This window comes from Sinocyclocheilus anshuiensis, unplaced genomic scaffold (assembly GCF_001515605.1).
Source record: "Sinocyclocheilus anshuiensis isolate Anshui unplaced genomic scaffold, SAMN03320099.WGS_v1.1 scaffold1501, whole genome shotgun sequence".
NCBI lineage: Eukaryota > Metazoa > Chordata > Actinopteri > Cypriniformes > Cyprinidae > Sinocyclocheilus > Sinocyclocheilus anshuiensis.
Genome location: NW_015544287.1, coordinates 657,171 through 674,144, shown reverse-complemented (window position 1 = coordinate 674,144; position 16,974 = coordinate 657,171). Strand labels below are relative to the sequence as shown.

Below are 16,974 nucleotides of genomic sequence, written 5' to 3'. Positions count from 1 at the left end.
ATATATAAATAAATAAAAAGCATTTTTGAATAATGTATTATTATTATGATTATTATTAATTACTCATTTTTACAGTTTAATAGTATTTTTATTTACAAATTTTTATACTTCAATAGTATTGAAATAGTCATTTCTTCTTTTATCTTTATGATTTGAAAAATAAAATGAAAATAATTTTGAATTTTAATTTTAATAATGCCAAAGTACATCACTAAAGAAATATAACACTATTGCAATAATACTACTGTACTGTAAAAACAAAAGATGAGCAAGTAATAACAAGAAGAGTTATTATTCGAAACGGTATTTTTGATTTAAACTAAAATATTTTAAACAATATTAATAATAAATATATTACTATTGCAATATTGCTACTGTACTGTAAAGAAATATTTAATTATTATTATTTAAATTACAAACAACAGTAAAGAAATATTACTATTTCATTTCTACTGTAGTATTACAAAACAAATACAAGTAATTAATAATAATCAGTGGTAGTATTTAAATGTTATTATTTTTTACTTAAATTATACAAAATTAGAAAATCACTAAAGCAATGTATTACTAATTACTATTACTATTATACTGTACAATAAAAATGAGTACTTGATAATAATAACTTAGTTTACAGAACTGCTGTAAAACTACAATATTACAACAATCATGTTATTTTTTTCATCCAGATTCATGCAGTTCACATGGGCTACACTTCTCAATTGTTATTATTATTATTAATAATAATAATAATAAAAAACACAACCCTGCTTACAACAGGTTAGAACCACATTCAGATGAGTTCATAGCCATTTTTGGCTGCAATTCTCTTCTAAACCAATCAGTCACTGCTACTTACATTTTGTCCACAGACTCTGAAATCTCAGCCCAGAAGTCATTGACGATGGCGTTTAGTTTCTGTAGAGCAAACTCCTTTAAAAGAAGAAGAAAACTGGTGAATATATATCTGTATCTGTAGAGCTGTGTGTGACTGAGCTCCTGCTGTACCTTGAGCTGCGGCTCCTCTTCATCCAGGAGGGAAATGATCCCAGCTGCAGAACAGCAGAAACACCATCAGTGCAAGCAGTTACTGCCTTCTCTTGCTTGCTGTCTGTATATCTGTATATCAGCCTATCTAGCCATCTGTCAGCCATACCAGTCCATAATGACGGTGACATTATTACAACCTCACACACCCGTTTGATTTACAAATAACAGTATTGTACAGTAAAGACAATGTTGAGACACATATAACACACTAACGTTTTAATACAACACGCCAATTTCTTAGTTTCGGTTGCTGATGTAAACAAACCACTCAATGTCACGAGAAACGACATTAGCAAACAATTACACTCTCACCGCTGCATTTAGGCGCTAAAGTAGTACATATAGCGTAATTACAAGAGTACGTTTATTTGCATCAAGCACAAATAAAGTCGTAAAGCTCATTAGACTCGTGCGCCGCGTTAGCCGCTAGCTGTGTGACTCAGCTAAACCAAACGCACTCTTTCCCGTTCACTCGCAAGCGCTCACCGGCTGAAGTGATCATGTCAGCACACGGATTTCAACACACAAACAGTCAGTAGAAGAAGAAAGTCTATTTCTCTCTCAATGAAGCAGCGAGAGAACGAGCGATCAACCGCTATTACACAGCAGCAGCGGCGGCGGCACAAACTCTTCTGACAATGAGCGCTGCTGCGGGGCGCGCCGAAAACTGCGCCTGAAAATATGATGTGGCGTTTGGTATACAGTCACACTGCAGAATGCATGGACGTGGCAGTTAGCAATACGACTGTTTTTAATGGGTAATATCAGTTATTTTCAAATGAATATATTGGTGGGGCAAGAATAAAAAATAAATGTTTCCAGACAGGCTTTGAGGCGGTCAACCCTACAGCGGCTCTTCTTCTGTGCCGTTCAGAACGCAGCTCGTGACGCTGTGGCTGATCGAGCCGCTCGGTGGTGCAACATGGAACACATTTCCTTCTTTCTTTCTTTTTTAATCTGAAAAATAAATAAGTAAATAAATAAACGCAACGTAGCCTGATGTAAACTCTTCCTTTTTTCATTTATTCAACAGTATGTCTTGTATAGGACTGAAAACGTTTTGAATGGCTAGAATTAATTCCCTTCTTTGCTTCAGAATCACATGAAGGTATCATGCTTGAATAAATAAATTAAAAATTAAAAAATAAATTAAAGGAGTCGAAAGAAGAAAAAAAAAACATGTTACACAAATTAGTGTACACAAATAAGTGAAGCTGGTACTCTGTTGAGTTTGCAAGCCCGGAATAAAATTAATTAATTAATTTATTGCATCTTTTTATTTCTTTTTTTCTCGCAATTCTGAGTTTATATCTGACTTTATATCTACCAATTCTAACTTGTAACTCGCAGTTCTGAGAAATTGCGAGATAAACTCAGAATTGCGAGAGAAAAAAAGTCAGAATTGAGATTAAGAAATAGTTTATTTATTTATTTATTTGTTTGTTTTTTTCTCTTTCTTTTTCATGGCAAAAAAAAAAGAAGCTAAAATGAGTGTAAAACTTATTTATCTTCCATAAAATATTTATCAAAAGACAATGAATCCCTTGGTGAATTATATAAAGTCATGTACGAGTGTCTGTCTTTCTAAGATTTTGTAAAGGTGTGTTTTTGTTCTTTGTTTTTTTCCTTGCAACCCCCCAAAAAAGGTTTAAAAATGTTTAAAGATTGTTTTTTCTTGTTTATTATACTGTGTAACTTATTGTTTCTTTTATTCACATGAACCTAAGTATTTGTACACGAAATGTCAGTTGTATGACTGAAAATTTGAGCATGTTACTTTTGTGTGTGTGTGTTTAGGTAGGCGTGGCTGACTCTTAGCTTTTATAAAGAATATCTCTTTGGATTTGAGACTTTAGTCTTTGCAACTTTACAGATCTTCTTTATGCACCAAGAGCTTGTAACACTCCAAAGAGAAAGCAAAACTTGAAATCGCATCATATGACCCCTTTAAACCAAAAGCCCAAAAGATGGGCAGCACACTAGGGTTTGAGACTATGATGCCACAAACTACTGTCTAGAGATAAACAGCTCACAGTATTTTTAGGCTATTATGATAAAAAAAAGGGCTATTTTTTGGCAATGATGCCTCGCAGTGCTGTCTAGGTAGGCTGTTCAGAAGGTTTTGAGAAGATAATTGCCAAAAATCCACACACAAAAATGCAATCTAGATAAGGAGTTCACATGAGAATCTCATGAGAAAACGTAATTTTGTGATGTTATAAGTACAGAAATGTACGATTTTTAGAGAGAAAAAAAACATCATGAAGGTCTACCTCTAAAGCTAACCGTCAGTGGGGTGTAAGCAGATTGTATGAAAACGTTCAAATGAGATTATACGAATTCATATTAATTCTCATGTTTTTCAATGCAAAAATGCGTTCTGTGTTAACGGCCCCTCATGCATGAGATGCTTCAAAAGACGCAAGCGAAGCAGTCAAATGGGTCCGTTTAGTACATGTAGTATGAAAAACAATAGAAAAGCAAAAACATGCTTTTGCTATTAACAATACAAGATGCGGAGTAGTGGAATTAAAAAAAAAAACGCTGAAGGCCCGTTCACACCAAGGACGTTAACTATAGCGATAACTATAAAGTTTTAATTATCGTTCACACTACAGCTATACGGATAACAACAAAATCATTGGTATCACTTTCAGAGCGATTTTTTTTTCCTGTTGATGAACAGTTAAAAACACTGACAGCCAATCAGAATTCACTGACTTTAAAGAGCTTTAGCATTTAATGTGGCAGACGGCAAAAAGGCAGGCCGCTTATAATAAACGTAACAATGTGTTTGTTTGGACGCTAATATAATTATCATTATAGTTATCGTTTTTGGTGTGAATGGGTCTTTAGTATAGAGACTCGTTTTTTTAAGGTTAAAGGTGACATTTCATAAAAATCTGACTGTTCCAGGTTTTAAGTGCTATAATCAGGTCCGCGGTGCATCTACCAACCAAGGAAAGGTGAAAAAGATTAACCCAGTAACTTTGTTTTGGGAAGCATGCTGTGACAGCCGCTTTCTGTGCGTGTGCTTCGGATGTGTGCTCTCAGAAAACCGTATATCAGAAGATTAAACTAATATGGTTTAAAACGCATGATTTCAGCACGATAAACATGATAATCAGAACCAAAACAGATGTTTTTTTAGCAGGTCCTAGCTGTAATGGCGCAGCTCTATTCTGGAAAATTATAAATATTGGCGCAGCTCTATTCTGGAAAATATATTGTAAAAAGGGGCATAATATGTCTCCTTTAAAGCTCAGTTTTTAGAACGCCATGTCATGCCTAAAATGCTGCAAAAGACACAAGTGCAATGGTCAAACGCGTCAGTCTAGCGCATGTTTACATAGAAAAACAATGGAAAACAGTAGAAACGTGAGATGTAAAAACATGCGACGCAGGGCAGTGGAATGAAAAAACGCAAGTCTAGGGATGTGATTTTTAAAAGTTATCTTATTTTAACTGGAGCGCCACATTTTTAGAACGCCTATCATGTGTGAGATGCTGCGAAGCGTAAAATAGTTACGAATTGCCAAGGGAATGTGTAAAGGTTTTGCGATTATTCAAATTCATGCAGAATCGCTGATCATAGAATAGTTGCATTTTCCCACAAGATCGGGTTTTTAAAAATAGAGTGTCATGCGCAAGACGCTGAAAAACATTAAATTTGTATGAGCGTGCATTGAGGTTTTGAGACTATACAACACACTCTCATGGTAATTCATAACTTTTACATTTCTGCGAATTGGTGGCTAATGCGTACAATCTCATTCATACATTTTATACGATCTGCTAACACCCCACTGAGGGTTAGGTTTAGGGGTGGACCTTCGTGGTCACGTTTTTTTCACCCAATCATAAAACAGTTGCATTTTCTCATAAGATTGGTTTTTTTAGAATGCAGTGCCATGTGCGAGACACTGCAAAACGTAAAATAGTTACCAATTGTCACATTTTCATGGCAATTTTGGCAAATTGGTGGCTAATGCGTACAATCTCATTCATACGTTTTCGTACAATCTGCTTACATCTCACTGTGAGTTAGGTTTTGGGGTAGACCTTCATGTTTAAATTTTGTTCTAAAAATTGCATGTTTCCATACAAATTTATACAGAATCACCCCATCATAAAATAATTGTGTTTTCTCATAAGATTAGGATTTTAGAACGCAGTGTCATGTGTGAGAGTATGTTGAGGTTTTCAGACTATTCAACACATTCTCATGGCAATTTTGCCAGATTGATAGCTAATTCGTACAATCTCATTTGTATGATGTCGTACGATCTGTTTACACCCCACTGAGGGCTAAAAAAAAAATAATCAAATTTCCATATGAATCACAGCATACAAATTCATACAAAATCGCCCAAGCGAAAAATAGTTGCATTTTGTAAATAGAGCGGGTTTTTAGAATGCAGTGTCATGCGCAAAGTATTGCAAAATGTAAAGCAGTTATAAACTGCCATGAGAATGTGTTGATGTTAATGTTTTGAGACTACGCAACACATTCTCTTGGCAATTCGTAACTATTTTAACTTTTGGCGAAATATTTAATTTAATTAATTCATTAATTAATTTAATAATTAATATTTGTACACTCTACAGTCGTACAATCAAATGGTTTTGCATCGATCTGCTTACGCCCTACTGATGGTTAGGTTCAGGGGTGGGGTTAGGGGTGGTCCTTCATGTTTACTTTTTTCTAAAAAATCTTACATTGCTGTACTAATCACATTATGCAAATTCGTACGAAATCGCCTTGTCGTAAAATAGTTGCTTTCTCATGAAATCATGTTGGAGTATGTTGCCCAAACCCTCAAGCGGGCCAGTTGCACCCCCTACGGACTGCCCTGTCACAGAACAGCAGTCCACAGGGTTGGATCTCTGACCTGCAGACACTGAAGACTTCACAGCCCTGCAGGCGTTCCATCTGATCGCCTGCAACAAATCCGGGGACTTTGTGACGTAACAGCCGGTCCATATGGCCTGTGAGGGGTGATTAATGAACACTGATCGCAGTGATCGATCCAGCAATTCCACTGAATCGCGACTCTCCGATTGATCACGGTCAGTGTGAACGAGTCCCAGCAGCGCCGGACGGAGCGCGTTTCTCTTTACGCGAGCTCTCACGTCCTTCAGAATCTCCCTCAAACACACACGATTCTCTTTATTACACACATAATCGTGTTTGAAGATGAATATGATCACGGAGCATTTAATGGCTCTCTGCTTTCCGCCGATGTTTCGGCTCGAGCTCGCGGCTGTGTTCTTGGGTGGATCTGGTTTCTCGCTCTTGCTGCAGTGATCGGATGAACTCTGTTCTGATCGATCAGTGCGTGACACATTAGTTTGGATTTTGATTGCGCCGTTGATTGAGCCAGTGGTTTCTTCGTGCTCCGCGTTATTAAACATATCAGCGATAAAGTCCTGTAATCCCCCGGTGTCTCTATCAGGTCCAGTCACAGCGCTGATTAAATGAATGTTACTTTTCCCACCGATTTGATGCAGAATTTGTTGGAATGGATCATCGTGCTCGCTTTCTGCAGCCATTACCAATGCAACGTCTTTACCAGACAGCTCGTTCGTTTCTTGAGGATAAGACAAAGTTGTCAAAACACAAAACTTACTTGAGAAACTTTTATAACGCCGAAATCTCGCTGTGAAAGTGGACGCGCCTCGCGCGTGGGCAGGGTTTATTTACACAAGACTGACAAGCTCGCCGTGAAGATGGAAGTGCTGCGCTTTCTCTGATTGGCTAAGCGCATGTGTAGGCGGGGCTTATTTGCACATGATTGACAAGTTCGCCGTATGAGTTGAAGTATTGAGTTTCCTCTGATTGGCCAAGCACATATATGGGCGGAGTTTATTACGACAAGGTCTACAAGACGATAGCTTTGAAGGTGAAATTGTAAAACTTTTTATTATTATTGAAAACATTTTATGTTCTAAGTTCTTCTTAATAGAATTTCAAGAGTGATTACATTTTTTTTTTCCCCTTTGATGATTGTTTTTCCTTATGTCAGGGAGACGCTGTATATAGCCTATACACAGTGTGAGGAGCCTGGATAATTTAGATAAGAATGGCGTGGCTTTATTATGTGTATTTATTACACTTACATAATATTAATATTTAAAATGATAAAATTATAATTATATAAAAAAATTAATTTATATTTAATATATAATTATAATTATATAAAATATTTAAAATTATAAAATGCCATAGCCTTCAAAATCTCAATTTACATAGACATTTATATTTAAACAGTTCTCTTCCCAATATTTTTCAAAAATAAATAACTAGCTTTGTATTTAATGACAAACTGAAGTCTTGGGTAAACAGTCCTCCTGACCTTTAAACAGCCCTGGCTCTTTGCTTTCTACTAGTCTGATTAAAACTTTAATCAAATAAAGTATGATAAAATTACTATAATCAGTCATTTAATCTGATATGCTGCATTATCATGTTTACTATTCAATGTTCACTATCAATATCAAATGCATTAAAACATACTTAGTGATTTTAATAAAAGTCTGTGTACTAATTCCATTATTAAACTGCTCAATAGCTGCTGTAAAGTATACAAATTATAAAGTTATAATGAATTATATGGATTTATGGCTCAGGTGACAAAAATGTGATCGGACGTTTTCATACAAAGATAGCATAATGCATAATGTATTTTAATTAAATGTTAACTTTTCTTTACAAATGAAGTTTTTAGTGTTTTGGTGTTTAACATTGATCACAGCATTGACAAATTCTTCTTAACTAAATATAAATCGTGTCAGTGTAATGTGAGATGTTCTTTTTCGCTGATTATCTTTCCCAACAGGTTTGATGTGGGGGTTTTTAGTATATTTATTCACTGTTCATAGGAACGATCAATTTTTATTTTCCACCATACATGTTTTATTTGCTAGAAATATTTGTTTTTCATCAAAAAGTTTCTTTACACAGTACTTTACAAAAAAGAAAATATGCATCAATCTATAAATTCATAAACCCTTTTGCTGGAAAGCAATGTCATATATAAAACTTTACAGACTGTACACTCTAAAAAATGCTGGGTTAAATATAACCCAGCACTGGATTAAAAACCCAGCTATTGGGTTGTTTTGACCCAGCGGTTGGATTGTTTTGACCCAGCGGTTGGGTTGTTTTGACCCAGCAGTTGGTCCAGCGGTTGGGTTGTTTTGAGCGGTTGGTCCAGCGGTTGGGTTGTTTTGACTCAGCGGTTGGTCCAGCGGTTGGGTTGTTTTGACCCAGCGGTTGGTCCAGTGGTTGGGTTGTTTTGACCCAGCGGTTGGGTTGTTTTGAGCGGTTGGTCCAGCGGTTGGGTTGTTTTGACCCAGCGGTTGGTCCAGCAGTTGGGTTGTTTTGACCCAGCGGTTGGTCCAGCAGTTGGGTTGTTTTGACCCAGCGGTTGGTCCAGCAGTTGGGTTGTTTTGACCCAGCGGTTGGTCCAGCGGTTGGGTTTTTTTGACCCAGCAGTTGGTCCAGCGGTTGGGTTGTTTTGACCCAGCGGTTGGGTTGTTTTGAACCCAACCGCTGGGTCAAAACAACCCAACCACTGGACCAACCACTGGGTCAAAACAACCCAACCGCTGGGTCAAAACAACCCAATAGCTGGGTTTGTCCCTTTTTAACCCAGCGCTGGGTTATATTTAACCCAGCATTTTTTAGAGTGTAGTTTTCTACACATTCTCACTGAAAAAAATCTCAGCTATAATCAGCAAAATCAGACTCAATCAATAAATCTTAACATCAAATAATTTTATTAAAGAAAATCTTTCACACAAACATTAAACAGTGTTCATAAATCAACAACATTGACACCTAAATGAAATATGGGGACAAAGGGAAAGTTTTATTTTAAATATTATTGATTTATAACTCAAAATATTTTAAAGAATATAGCTGAAAATGTGATTAGCTTATTCTGCTTTTCTTTTTCTTTTTTTTTTTTTACATATTTAGTATAGAAGTCAGTTATGTCTTCTTAAAAATCTTATCCACTAATTCTGAGTCAGACCAGATTTTGCATATGACTAAAACCAAGTCAGTAATTTAAATTACAGCTGATTTTCAGTATGATGAAACATCATGCAATTCCCATCAATCATTTTTGCTAACGAGATGAAAAGCTCGATGCATTTAATCAACAACTGCCATCTATATTTCGTAATAATCTTAATGAATTAGAAAAGATCTGGAAGAGGAACGGAGAAGAGTTTAGGCTCAGAAATAAAGCAGGCCCTTCAAACTCCAAACGATCTGAATTAAATCTGCATTTTTAACCTGTTAGTCAAGCATTTAAACCAGTGATGGGCAAACTTGGCCCTTCCAGGCCACGTTCCTGCAGAGATTTGATCCAACCCCGATATGACTCACCTGCCTGTAGCCTTCTAGTAGTCTTGAAGACAATGATTAGCTGGTTCAGGTGTGTTTGATTAGGGTTGGAGCTAACCTCTGAAGGAAAGTGGCCTGGAAGGGCCAAGTTTGCCCACCCCTGATTTAAACAATAAGAAGCATTTACTTTATCTTTTAAAGCTGCAGATTGTTACCAAGTATAATTTTCCAGCATATACTAACTTCTTCCTAAATAGAAGCACACATCCGGTGTAAGTTTTAGGGTTAAAATTAGAAATAATTTTTTCAAAGTTACAAAGTATAACAGCCCAGTTGCAATAATGATGAGAAAGTGGGTGTAAATGCAACAGTATCGTTTTATTTACATGAAACTAGAAACAACAACAAAACAACCAGGTCACAAGCAATGAGAACTGACAAAGAATTGAACAAAACACAGGGCTTAAGTAGACCAACCAAACTAATAAAAGAAATGAACAGCTGATGTGAAAATTAATCAAACAACCAGTTATCAAGGAAACAAACGGAAAACTAGGTCAAAGAACAAAAACATGTGATACAACCACCCAAAACCAAAACAAATAACAATAAACCCTGAAATACACACACACACGTGTGTGTGTGTGTGTGTGTGTGTGTATAACTCTTCTATTAGTCCAGGTGATATGTGAAAATAATGTTCACTTTACAAGCACGAAACTTGGTACACTTGTACAGTTTGGGGCCCTGAACATTTTCAGAAATGGAGCCATCGCAAAAACACCTTGTGGTCACCATGGCGGCCATTTTACTTTCTGCCATTACTAAATTATGTATTTTGTATTATATCTCCTGAAGCAAACATGATAACACAGAAAAGGTGATGTCTACCCCTATGTTTTTATGGTCAAGGATTACAATGGTAACAACATAAAATGTTGAGGTGAATAGTTAATGGTGAATTCAGTGATGCTGTGAGAAGAATTACAATTAAATCGCAGTATCGGAGAAGATGCAGAATGAAATTTCAAGAATATTTCCTGTAAACTTAAATTTCAAATCACTCTATGGGGCCAGAGTTGTCTATTATGTTAGTGTCCACAAGGGGGAAGCATTTATTTCAGTTGATACTTCTCAGTGCAGCCTTCCTTCTAGATGAACTGTCACCTTGGTAACAGTCCTACATTTACATTTATTCATTTAGCAGACACTTTTATCCAAAGTGACTTACAATTGAGGAATACAACACGCAATTCATCATAAAGAGGCAAATAAACAGGAAGTGCTCGTAATACACTTCCTGTAAGTTTTAGACATTGTTCAGATTAGGACAAGCTAGAACAGGGAGGGATTAAGGAAAGTGAACGTGAAGGTGAAGGTTCTTTTTATTAGAGGAGAGTAGGGGTCCAAGAACTGATCCCTGAGGAACCCCAGTGACCAGCTGATGAGCTTTGGATACCACTCCTCCCTAGGCCTCCCTGAAGATAGGATTCAATCCAGTGAAATGCAGTTCTTGTGATGCCCAGTGAAGAGAGGGTGGACAGGAGGATCTGATGATTCACAGTGTCAAAAGCAGCAGATGGATCCAGCAGAATGAGAACACATGATCTGGAATCACCTTTCGCAGTCCGCAGGGATTTAGTGACCGACAGTAACACAGTCTCAGTTGAATGGCTGCTTCTGAAACCTGATTGGTTAATGTCCAGCTGGTTATTCTGTGAAAGAAATAATGATACCTGGTTGAAAACAACTCATTCAAGTGTTTTCGATATGAATGGAAGAAGAGAGACAGGTCTGTGGCGATCTACAAGTGAAGTGTTTCATGTAGGTTTTTTAAGTAGTGGGGTTACCCGAGCCTGCTTGAATGTGGTGGGGGAAATGCCTGTGAAAAGAGATGCTCATGATATGTGTGAGAGCTGGTAGAAGTGTAGAAGAGATAGCTTGGAGAAGGGTGAGGGGATTGGGTCTAGAGGGCTTGTTGTAGGATGGCTGGCAAGGAGTAGTTTCGACACTTCTGCCTCAGTGAGGGGACAGAAGGAGGAGAGGAGAGTTTTAGCAGTGGATGTGGTTGGTTTGAGTTCCTGTGTGTGTGGAGCTGAGAACAGACTGCTGATGGTTTTAGTTTTGTCTATGAAGAATTCAGCAAAATCATCAGCTGTTAAAGAGGTGGTGGAGGGGGACAGAGGATGGAATTGAATGTTTTGAAGAGATTACAGGTGTCAGAAGCACTGTTGATCTTGTTGTGGAAATACAAAGATTTGGCAGCATGGACTTTAACAGAGAAAGATAAAAGCAAAGATTGATATATACTCAGGTCAGATGGATTTTTTTATTTGTGCCTTTCTGTCTCTGCTGCCCTGAGTTTGGTCCGATGTTCATGAAGAAGCAGTAGTAGAGCAGCAGGGGTTGCTAAGCCTTCTGGACGAATCCAGGTCCCATTAAAGCCTGAGATACTAATAGTAGACTGAGCAGCAATGGCTTGAATGAAGTTCCAGATTCCAGAGACCCACAGGAAAAAGAGACGGGTGCAGTAGAAGAGGTGTAGATAGGACGAAGATTAGCAAGATTGCATTGCTGTCTGTGTTGGATGTTAGAGCATTGTTAGAGGATGTTAGAGCAATTTTTTTAAACGATTTTGACCACAGTGTCGGACCGAGTCCCAAAACACCCTAGCTGCCAATCAATAGTAAAGGGGTGGTCACACTGCACTTTTCGTTCCATTGACTTCTATTCATATGCATGCAAATAGCTCGTGCGAAAAGTTTTCTGCATTTTGCTGTGTTCCAAAGTTAAAGGAATTAAAGCTGAATTAAAGGAACATAAATTTAAAACTGAAGCGATGCAGGAAAGTGGAGTAAATTGTATGTTTTTACATTTTAGTTGTATTATTATTTGTTATGTGTTGAATTTAAGTTTTTAAAAATACCTCTGTCACAGTTATGTTCTGTTCATGGACTTTGAGTTTGTTTTCATTCATCCCACATGTTCCTTTGACCTAGTTTCTGTTTCCCCTTGATCATGTTAGTTAGTTCACCTGTGTCTAGTTAATTTAGTCATTAGTCCCTCATTTGCGTTTGTATAAAGTCTCCCCGTTCTGTTCCTTCAGTTGCCAGTTATTGTTTAATGTTTTGTGTACTGCTTGTGTTTCCTTGTGTGTTTTTGGATCTCCCTCTACTCCTGGGATTATTATTAAAGGATTTTTAATTTTACTCTGTCTCCATTCGCCTATCTCACATGAGAGCCCTGACAGAATAACCGGCCACAAAAAGTTTAGCGGCGTGTGTCCCCGCGTTTTGTTTTCATTTTTGAAAGTTTTTCTTTTTCTGTTATGACCCACCATCCCGAATTCATCCTCCTCCTGCTGGAGCAGGGGGAACACACTCTTGAGGACCATACTAGACTCTTCCTGTAAGTAGCTCATTACACCAGCTACCCGGACGACTGCCTTTGCATGTTTTACAATGCGAGCCTCTACAACGTTTGCAGAGCCGTCCGAAATTGGTCCTCGGGAGAATTTCGCCACCTTTGTGGAGCGGGTACTGGTGAGAAACGGATCCCCGTTCACCATCTGCCACGCTGATGAGGAACTCACCAGCCCCACTCTAGACCCAGAGCCCAGCCAAACACCAACTGTTCCACCGCTGAGGGTGAGCTGCAGCTGGACTCCCAGAGGATCTTTTATTCCGACATACCTCCTCTCTTGTCTTCTGAACTCTCTGCCTGTCCGGATATGGCCAAGGAGGCCGTTTATGAACTGTTCATCTGCCCTGATCTGTCTGTCTGTTCCACCACGACCACAGAGGTTGGTCCCCTGTCCCTAGCGCTCCCGGTGCTGGGAGTTGCTATCTGGTGTGTGTGGGCAGCACACACCATCCCAAAACCCACTGCCAGTCACAAATTCCCATCCACCCACCCTCCCTCTCCTACCATTTATTCAACAGTCTTCGCCATCGCCTCCGCTGTCTCCTGTCAGCCCCTCTGCTCAACCTCAGCCCACTATCAGTGGTGTGGTTTCACCGCGGGTCTGCCAGTTTCCATCGGCGTCGTGGCTGGAAGATCCCTTGTCTCCACCTCCAGCCTCCAAGGCCTGGACTCCACCTCGGCCTGTCGACCCAGAGGCTCCACCATGGCTCCTAGCTCCCTCCTCTCTGCCGTGGCCCATCAGTCCACCAGCTCCGCCGGGCTCCCTCGTCCCTCCAGCTCCGCCTTGGTTGGTCGTCGACCTGCCCTCGCCTCGGGACTACACTCCTCCGGCTGCACCTCGTCCCCCCGTCCCACTGGCTCCGTTCCGGGCTCCCTCGTCCCTCCGGCTCCGCCTTGGTCGGTCATTGACCCGCCATCGCCTCAGGACTCCGCTCCTCCGGGTGCGCCTTGTTGCTCCGTCCCACCGGCTCCGTTGGGCTCCTCCCTCCCTCCAGCTCCACCTTGGTCCTCTGTCACTCCGGCTCCACTGCGGCCTTCCGGATTCCTGCCTATGCCTCAGTCGCCTGAGCCATCTGCTCCACCTTGGCCCTCCGGATCCTCCCCGTCGCCCTGGCTCTGTGGCTCTCCGTCTCTTCCCTGGGCTCCTCTCCCACCTGCTTCGCCGCTGTCAGTCAGCCCCCTGGAGTTGTCAGCCTTTCCTCCACCATGGCTTCTCCCTTCATCGGCTCCACCATGGGCCGCATTCATGGCTGCGGTCTGCGTTCCGCCTGGCTCTTCCTGCTCCTGGCTCCTCATGTCTCCTCCCTGGCTCCTCCCTCCATCTGCTCCCCCCGGGCTCCTCCTGTCTCCTCCTTGGATCCTCACTCCATCAGATCCGCCATGGTCCTTCCTGATTACTTCTTTGCTCCTCCCCCTGTTGTCGCCGCCCTGGTCTACTGCCTGCCTTCCTTCCTGCCCTTCGCTGTCCCCTGTTACCATCCCTGCTCCACTCCTTTGTCCTCCTCCTAAGTCCCCCTCAGTTCTTTCCCTTTTGGTGTTCCATTTTGGCGTGAGGTCGCGCCTGGCCGGAGGGGGGAGCAATGTCATAGTTATGTTCCGTTTCGGCGTGAGGTTGCGCCTGGACGGAGGGGGGAGCAATGTCACCGTTATGTTCCGTTCATGGACTTTGAGTTTGTTTTCATACATCCCACATGTTCCTTTAACCTAGTTTCTGTTTCCCCTTGACATGTTCACCTGTGTCTAGTTAATTTAGTCATTAGTCCCTCATTTGCGTTTGTATAAAGTCTCCCCGTTCTGTTCCTTCAGTTGTCGGTTATTGTTTAATGTTATGAGTGCTGCTTGTGTTTCCTTGTGTGTTTTTTGGATCTCCCTCTACTCCTGGGATTATTATTAAAGTATATTATCTCCCACGAGAGCCCTGACAACTGCAGAGCTTGATGTAATATCACGGCCGTTGCAGCATACAAAGAAATTTTGCATGCTCAAAGTCTAGTGTGACCGCAGCTTTAAGGTGCACTAAACAATATTTGAAAAACGCTTTTGACCACAGTGTCGGACTGAGTCCCAAAACACACTCACTGCCAATCAGCAGTAAAGGGGTGTGTCTAGCAATGACAGGGAGAAGAGAGTGCTCAATGAGTGCACAGGATGGATATTAGCAGATCAACTAGAGATAGCGAGAGATGGCAGATAAAAAAAAACAATGAGAAACATTTTGGAGAAACAAAACATTAAAAAGAAGGGTTACGATCAGGCAGGAACTGCGTAAATATTGGAGCAGCTTTTCAGCGGTGGAGAGAACTCAAGGAGTGTGGGAAGGCCTGGAATCGGACACCGAGGTTGCTTAGTTTCTTCTTGATAGGTGAGTTACGTTGATTTTTACGTTGAATTACCATAGTAACACATATTGCTTTCACTTATTGATGACATCATACCTCGGCCGGCAGGCATAGCAGATTCCGCCATCATCACTGCCTGGGTCGTGTACGTGTGTGTGGGGCGGAGTTATCAAAATAGGGGCGAGGTCCTGTTGGGGTATGGGCGTGTTTGCTTTGGTGCGTTCAAATATCAACATCGCTTGGCAAAATTCGTTTAGTGCAACTTTAAGTGCAATTCAATACAATACAAGCAATACAAATATCAAAAGCTTCTTCTTAGTTGACGGCTATTATTCGAATAACAAATATGTGCAATCAAAATACAAATTATAACGAAAGAAGAAAAATAGAAATAGTTAATGAAATAACTATTCTTAACAGCAAAAAAAATCTAAACAACAGAAACAGAAATGAGGTATTAAGCAAACACTTATGCGCTACCACCTACCTGAATTTGCCTGAGAAATAAGTAAAGATATACTTACCTGAGAGGATTTTTGAAATATGTGATTGCATTCTTGAAAACAACCTTTTATTGTGTTACTGATTAAAATAGTAGTCAATTATCAAAGAAAGAGGAAATAAATAGCCAAAATATGGACTATTGTAGATACTGTGATACTCAGATACTGTAACTTCTCATAGGAGAACAGTGAGTTTATTTAGATTACCTGAAATTTCCCCATGGCTGACTCTGTTTACTGTCACCGTCCCACCTGTGGGACGCTTGGCACTCTTTTTTTTTGTTGTCCTTTTTCACTATCAAATCCTTTCGTAATCATCATAAATCATATATCATTTGAAAGCTTAGAAGCCCAAGATTCATCCTGTGAAAACTATTTTGAAATCGGACATTGCGTTATCATGGAAATGGTACTTTAAAATCTTTTGGCGGTCTCCTCCCCCTTCATGGGCGGTGTTAAGTCATAAGTAAAGATATACTTACCTGAGAGGATTTTTGAAATATGTGATTGCATTCTTGAAAACAACCTTTTATTGTGTTACTGATTAAAATAGTAGTCAATTATCAAAGAAAGAGGAAATAAATAGCCAAAATATGGACTATTGTAGATACTGTGATACTCAGATACTGTGATTTCCTTCTCACGTCACTGATTTCACCATTAACTATTCACCTGAACAGTTCATGTTGTTGTATATGGTATCATTGTAATCCTTGACCATCAAGATATATGGGTAGACATAACCTTTTCTGTGTTATCATGTTTGATTCAGGAGATATGACACAAAATACATAATTTGGTAATGGCGGAAGGTAAAATGGCCGCCATGGCAACCACGAGGCCCTTTTACGATGGCTCAATTTCTGAAAATGTTCAGGGACCCAAACTGTACAAGTGTACCAGGTTTCATGCTTTTATGAAAAAGTGAACATATCACCTCAAATTTAGAAGAAGACAACGTAAGCTAGGCTGGTAGTTTGTTTTTTCCCCCGACGAGGGTAGGGCGAGAGGGCCTAGGTTCAAGAGTCACGGTTCGCGACCATTATAAATCATATCAACTTCAAATTTGGAACATAACTTGTTTAGACATAAGGCTTTAATTTTATACCAATTTTAGAGTAAAACCTGTTATGTAAAATATTTATTATATATAAAATAAAATTAAATTAATATAGTGCATTTTCTTTACAGTAAATTTAAACTAGCATCACTTTTTGATACGTTAATTCTTTTAAAAAATTCCACTTTTGCGATAATCTGCTGATTTTCTTCTTTAAAAAGAGACCTTATGTCAGTATTCCAAAGT

At 39.5% G+C, this 16,974-nt stretch overlaps 2 protein-coding genes across 2 annotated transcripts in view; both read right to left on the bottom strand.

Annotated features, from left to right (window-relative positions):
* LOC107698053 (26S proteasome non-ATPase regulatory subunit 1) overlaps nucleotides 1–1,698 on the bottom strand; it is a 44,325-nt gene extending 42,627 nt beyond the window's left edge. The window contains exons 1-3 of the mRNA XM_016498966.1: nucleotides 1,534–1,698; nucleotides 1,006–1,049; nucleotides 857–930 (exon numbers count right to left, since the gene is read on the bottom strand). Of these exons, the coding sequence (XP_016354452.1) occupies nucleotides 857–930; nucleotides 1,006–1,049; nucleotides 1,534–1,549 (134 nt within the window). The 5' untranslated portion in view covers nucleotides 1,550–1,698. The remainder of the gene's footprint in view (nucleotides 1–856; nucleotides 931–1,005; nucleotides 1,050–1,533) is intronic.
* A 3,992-nt stretch (nucleotides 1,699–5,690) lies between these two features.
* Nucleotides 5,691–6,791, bottom strand: LOC107698040 (uncharacterized). The gene has a single exon (XM_016498954.1). The coding sequence runs from the start codon at nucleotides 6,598–6,600 to the stop codon at nucleotides 5,785–5,787; it is 816 nt and encodes a 271-aa protein (XP_016354440.1). The 5' UTR covers nucleotides 6,601–6,791; the 3' UTR covers nucleotides 5,691–5,784.
* Between the last annotated feature and the right edge of the window lie 10,183 nt (nucleotides 6,792–16,974).

Bases quoted from the DNA above. Each gene is read 5' to 3' on its own strand.
- LOC107698040 (XM_016498954.1), bottom strand. From the start codon at position 6,600: ATGGCTGCAGAAAGCGAGCACGATGATCCATTCCAACAAATTCTGCAT.